The sequence below is a fragment of the Apus apus genome, chromosome 3 (assembly GCF_020740795.1).
Source record: "Apus apus isolate bApuApu2 chromosome 3, bApuApu2.pri.cur, whole genome shotgun sequence".
Classification (NCBI taxonomy): Eukaryota; Metazoa; Chordata; class Aves; order Apodiformes; family Apodidae; genus Apus; species Apus apus.
The window spans coordinates 71919440-71925845 of record NC_067284.1 but is presented as its reverse complement, the minus strand read 5'-3'; the positions used below and the strand labels follow the sequence as shown (position 1 = coordinate 71925845).

The window sequence follows — 6406 nt, the reverse complement described above, 5'->3', positions numbered from 1 at the left end:
TAGGAAGGTGCTAATTAAAAACAATTTTCTTCCTCAGTTTGCAATACTAAGCCATCTTCATTTGCACAGTTTCCAATATACAGCTACTGTATACACTCACACTTCAGGGCCTCTATTAACTATTGAATCTCCTATTACCTATTTCATTACATTCCTGTCTCCCAAGTTTAGAAACTTGTTGACATTTTAGAAGTCACAGCACGATATGTTTAATAATTTCACAAGTACGTTAATTGCAGTCAGAGTTAAGAAAAAATAGCAGGTCTTTCAGCACGCAGGCTCTGGCAGGGCACAACACAGGCTGAACGTTCAAATCCTTTTCTGCTAGCATAACCTCTCACCCAGGGGCAACATTTCACGACTGAATGGGGAAGGTGCCTAATGCAGAGAACCATTTAATTTATTCATTTTTTCATTTATTTTTCTCATCTTTAATAAGCAGTCTCCTACAAGTGACACCGTGTTGGTTTTCTGCAGGGAAATGCATCCAAAATAAAACATACTTTCTGTTACTGAAGGCCTATTGCTCCTTCACTGTCGTCAGCCACGACAGCTCTTTGTTTTTGGGGGCTTGGCATCTGTTGAGTTTAACCCAGATTCAAGGGTCAAGATGTTTCTTCTCAGGCTGTGGAATGCCATCTGGACTACTGCTCTGTGCATCTTCCCTCTACTTTCCACACACTTTCCACACAAGAAGACAATGAAGATCCAACGCCGCTGTTGGACAGAGATGGGAAATATCCAGCTTTTACCCAGCCACAACAATAGGCTGGGCTTTTTGGCAGCAAGCCAGATGCTGACTAAGCAAGGAGCCTTAATAGGCTAAACCCTTGAAAAATGGGAAAGAAAAGTTAGGTTTGTTACATTAAGCTATTTGAACAGAGTCCACAGGTCAGAGAGGGAGAGGGATCTTGCCGAGGAGATGCTGCACTTAGTCTCACAAAATCTGGGGTCAGTTCTAGAGTACATTGGTTGCTTTCTAAACAGCTACAGGCAAATGAGACAGCAATACTGTCTGTGCCTGTCAGGCTCCCTTGTGTGAGGAGTAGGCATGATTTGGAGTATGTGTGTGTCCCTTTATTTAAACATTCAGCTGCAAATTCACTAAGTAATGTATTTGCTTTCTTTTAGCTTTATGAGGTTTTGCGTCAGGGTGCTCTCATTTTGGCTGGGTTAAGTAAGTGCTAGTGCAGTGCAGATGAGAAGAATATTGAAAATCAGCTTCTAGAACCATCTTTCAAAATGTGATGGTGTGCTTGCAACCAATGTTAGGCTGCTGATCTATGAAAGTGAAGGGATGACAAGCCATCTTAATCAGGCTCAGGAGAATCTAAAAAGTGAACCAAAAGATAGAAACTGACAAAATCATCCCTTTCTGAGGAAACAACACAGGATGAGCATGCTGCATAGAAAACATTTCAGATAATAGCACCAGTGAATGTTGTCTTACCCCTTCCACCAGCATCTCAAAACATTTCACAGGAGCTAAAAGAATTTCCAGTTTGACATCACTGTTCATACTGTTCACTCCCTGACCTAAGAAGAAGAAAACTGTGCCCACAGAAATCCAGGCTAAACTGTGCATTTATAATTTACCCCATGAAAAAAACAGAGACCTGTCTACTTCTCTCTTGCATTAGGGAGAGCAGGTGAACAATGAGAATCAAACGCTGCTCTGTTTGACTTGCAATGTGTTGCTGCCTTTTCCCTCTTCCCTCTGCCATATCAGCTGTGCCACCTGCCATAACAAGAGGTGGATCAAAAGCTCCACCCACTGCATCCTCTTTTGTTCAGGAACAGGGAAGGAGAGTTGCAATGGAGATATAACACTTGATAAACACTATGCAGCCAGGCTCAAGATGTAAGGATGCTTTTCACGGGGGGAACAATTTCAATCCTGTCTCCCTCCTCACATAAACATGTAGCCATTAAGCCACAGGCAAAATGTGAACGACTTGTCTAATAAGGATTTTGCAGCTGGACTGGTACCTGGGGTAGGAAGTTCTCCTGCCTCATCTCACATTCTTAAGATATTTTTCACTTCAAACTTATTTCCCAAATAGAAATATTTGTCCCATTGTTCCAGAATGCTATCTGATAGGACTAGTTTGTAATTTTAGGAAAGCTTTTGCCAGATGTCACAGCAGGAAATGGAATATTTTTTTCCTTGGTCTTTTATATTCTAAAGCTCACAACTCACTGCCAGTGGCATCAGCTGCACTAGGGCTACACCCAGGGGGATGGATGTCCACAAGAAGAGCATTTCTCTCAGCAATTTTTTCTCTGAGAAAGGAGGAAGAAAGAACGTTGCTCTAGAAACTACCAACATATATGTAAAGGAAAACTTTCATCAGCCTAACATTTCCATTCTTGGTAAAGACAGTTTAGCTCTTTCACCGTGTCGTTCATCTTTGAAGTGTTCTGCAAACACGAAGTAATTAAGCTCAGTATTCTGTTGCAGAACACAGTAAGAGCTTTTATCACTAAAAATACACCAAGTATCAGAGACCAGTTAAAGCACATCACATGAAAGGCTCTGAGAGATTTTATGAGCATGATTTGGTACACTGCCTTTTCTCAGTGAAGGCACTTGATGATTTAATAAACACTTTAAAATAAAAATGTAAGAATTCAGAAACATAAAATAAAAAAGTAAGAATTCAGAAACAAATCTTCACGTCCCTACTAATGCAAAGGATTCCAAAAAAGAACACTATTAGTGTCTCATATGCAGTAAATCCTACATCTGTGACTTTCCAACACCCATTTTGAAGCAAAAAGGATCAAGAAGAGAGCTTGCTTATATACCTCTAAAAATATCTACACAGACAAAACCTGCAAGCACTTATGTAGATGAGTAACTTCACTGCCTGTGGAGCTCCAATGTGAGTTTGCAGAATGAAGCCTAAATGCATCTTTGGTAAACAAGCCATCAATTACACACTTTAGGGATGGCAGCACCTGTGCAAAGCCTTCAACTCAAACGACAGACACTAAAGAAATAGAAAGCAATTATCAGCTACTAATTTGAGTAAAACTGTTATCTTCTTAGAGCTAAAACCACAATTTTCAGTTACACTGGTTCTACTTTTAGCAACTAACAATCTTTATTAGATTATTGTACAGCAGACATTCAAGCCTTCACAAAATTAAAAGGTTCACAAATTTTAATATTTCACTATTTTTCACACTCCTTTGTTGATTATAAAGACTTCCTTGTACATGTTTATAGAGAAAACAAAGGCACTGCTGTGTGGGACAAACAAAACAGAACTAATTAAACTAACGCCACCTTCACAGCAATTTTAAATTACCCCCAAATGCTTTTGATTTCTTACTAGACATGTATCTTCCAACAAGAGTTTGAATATGAAACTCATACCAGCTAAAAGGGAGACATACTCCTCAGTTCTAGGATAAATGGTTGGTTTGCATTGCCCCTGGTCTTTATCCAACACTGAGAATAGGCTGCTTTTTATCAAAAGAGGAATAAATTGCTGTTATTGTGATGTTAGCCCATCACTTGGAATTGCAATTCAAGTTTTTTGTGAGGAAGAAATGTATGATCTAACTGCGACTTGACCTATGCCTTCTGAGATCCATCTAGGTGCTCTAATGGAGCATAAAAAGTATTGAATACAAGGGCATGCAAACCGGTAGTGAAGAAATTTGTTTGAGAGGAAGAGCAAAGAGAAAGAGACTTTCATGAGCTCATGGTTTACATGCTGCCCGATTTGTTAAATATGGAAGAACACATTGCCTAACTGCAGTTCTTATAATTAGTGTATTTTAGCATGATCCTCTACACTTCCTTGCATCTAGAACCTCCTTCTCTCAGTCATGGTCTCTGCCACTCTCTTTTTTCATTATTTTGAAAGTGTTGTGGTTTAAGAGACTGTAGAGGATTCCTTAATGATCCAGGTTGTTTTCCTGATAAGTCATTAAAATGGTCTATTAAACTGTTAAGAAAATAAGAAATTGCTCCTGTTTCTTTGTAGGATTTTTCTCTTTCCCAGTACAAGAAAAGTCACATTAAATATTTATCAAATACTTGGGCCACAATATATCACAGTCTAAACAAATTCAAGGGAGATAGTTTGATTACACTACAAAAACATTTAGTTGTTACAGGGTTTCTCAGAACTGATCTGAAAAGGATGTATTTTTTAAAAAGAGATTTCTAGGACAGTAGCATTTAGATTTTAGTCCTGATAAAGGCTCACTTTCCATTCATAGTCAGAACCTAAATGTGCTCTTCTTGTACCTAAACAGATAATAAGCACTCAGCACACTCCCCCTTCTTGACACAACACACTGAGACTAATCACACATAATTGGAGAGGAGGAGCAGAGGGGCTGGGCAGGCTATTGTGTCCAAAGGACAAATGGTCAGTTTATGAGGCTTTTGTCTGATGCATAATTTCTTATGTATCTCCAGGAGGAAAAGTCCTGCTGGAAAAAAACATATATATATACACACACATAAAAAATATCTTCAACACTGACTCAAATGAGGACATTTTGATCACGGATAGAAAAATTAACAGTGGAATTTAAAAAAGCAACCATCCAACCAGCCAAACAAAAAAGGCAGAAAAATCCAAGCATTCAATAGGTGCACCTTTAAAAGATCTTAAGACAACTAATTCCTTACTAATGAAACGTGAATGCACTTATAACTTTATAACCAATTATATAACCCCACACAATATATTATTAACACATCTTTCAGATATACCCCAAAAATCACATATAAAGAGATTAACAAAGTACATGCAAGTTGAAAGGCACAAAGAGAAGGAAGCCAGCTTTACACCTTTGTTAATACATACATGTGAAGCCTGATCAGTTTCAGGCCAGACTATAATTAGAAAAAAAACTTCTAAAATGATACAAAAAAGATGCCTCAATGTTTATGCACTGTGAAACAAGCCATGTCTTCCTCAGCATTTAGATTAGAAACATTTCTCTAATAATGACTCAGGAACAAAAGGGGGGGAAATGAACCCTCCCCACTCCCTGTCCATCCACATACATGGAAATTCTCAGTAGTAGACCTTAAAACAAACAAAAAAGTATCATCTTCTATCTGTGTTTGGTTAAAACAAGAAGAAAAGGGTAATGGAGGTTTTCCTCATATGTATCTTTCTCTTCATTTTTCAACTGCAAATGAAAACAGGATAAAGCGAAAGTGAGCAAACCATATCAAAGCATTTAAAAAATATTGACAAGTCTTGCTTAACTATATTCCGTACTGCAAATGATACCACTGAAAATTAAACATTTCATAACTACAAAAACTACTTTCAGGTCCAATACTAATGCAGATACAGAACCATATGTCAAATATTACCAGGAGTTGGTCAGAGTTTGTAGACAAACTAATGGACATAATAAATAGTTGAACCTTACTTATTAAAGAAGTGAGGTCCTAAATTGCTGTATTAAATAAATTATATTTAGGCCTGAATTGTATGCACTAAGCAAAAGGCTAAAAGTTTATCCCTAATCAGCCTAACTATTGCTGTATATTTGGTATTTAAGATCAGCGACCGTTTCAGACCTCTGAAATGCCATAATCCTACCTGAAGGTTTACATAATTGCAAGCCACTTCCAAGGCTGTAATGCAGTTCTTGATAAGCTTATTTACTAATTCTGTTTAATTTCAAAAATTCTTATTGTAAGAGAGAATTATAACCTGATAATTAGAGTGGTACAATTCCAATTGCTAGGGCTAAGTGTACGTGTGATCTTCTGAGCTACGCTAAAGTAGTGTATTTCTAAAAAAATAATGGATGTTTATTTTCCTAGGTATTCAGGTTAAATGCAATTAAAAATACACATATACATTAAACTGAAGTATGTGGAAACTACTCATACATTTTAAAATTTGTCATAAACCCACACAAAAATATTTGCATATTTTTATTACAAGACTAGGAAAGAGATGCAAAAAAACCCGTGCCTTTAGCCTGACACTAACCATGTCTGCCCCCAAAACAGCACATTTAAAGTTAGAATTTTCTCATCCCATATTGTTTTGCCTTTATTTTCCTTCCTGTGTGTTGAGGATTTTAGTTGCTCTGCATCACAACGTTGCTTATGTTATTTAAACAAAGCTCTTTTCCATATCATATTCTTCAGTCATGAAGTGCCTCTGTGTAAGCTACTGTGTATGAGCAATTAACACACTTTTTCATAGTGGAACATAAAGCTATTCTTTAAATTCTAATCCACTTTACTAGAAGTGTTTGTGTATAATTACTAAAGTAAAGACAATCTGCTTCCCCGGATCTCTAACTTTGCCACTGGTGGTTCATTTTGTTTGCACAGGATCACCCATCAGTGTTTGCCATCCTGGCAATTTCTGCATGAAGAAAGACTACATCTTATTTGTACCTTCAA

At 37.4% G+C, this 6406-nt stretch overlaps 1 protein-coding gene across 2 annotated transcripts in view; it reads right to left on the bottom strand.

The window, feature by feature from the left end:
• Positions 1–382: 382 nt before the first annotated feature.
• Positions 383–6406, bottom strand: part of CAMKMT (calmodulin-lysine N-methyltransferase) — a 222510-nt gene continuing 216486 nt past the window's right edge. Inside the window, exon 11 of one of the 2 annotated variants that reach the window (XM_051614202.1) lies at positions 383–717. In XM_051614202.1, the coding sequence (XP_051470162.1) occupies positions 541–717 (177 nt within the window). In that variant the 3' untranslated portion in view covers positions 383–540. Of the gene's footprint in view, positions 718–3082; positions 5164–6406 lie in introns of those variants that run through there. The other variant, XM_051614203.1, reaches the window with a different exon arrangement.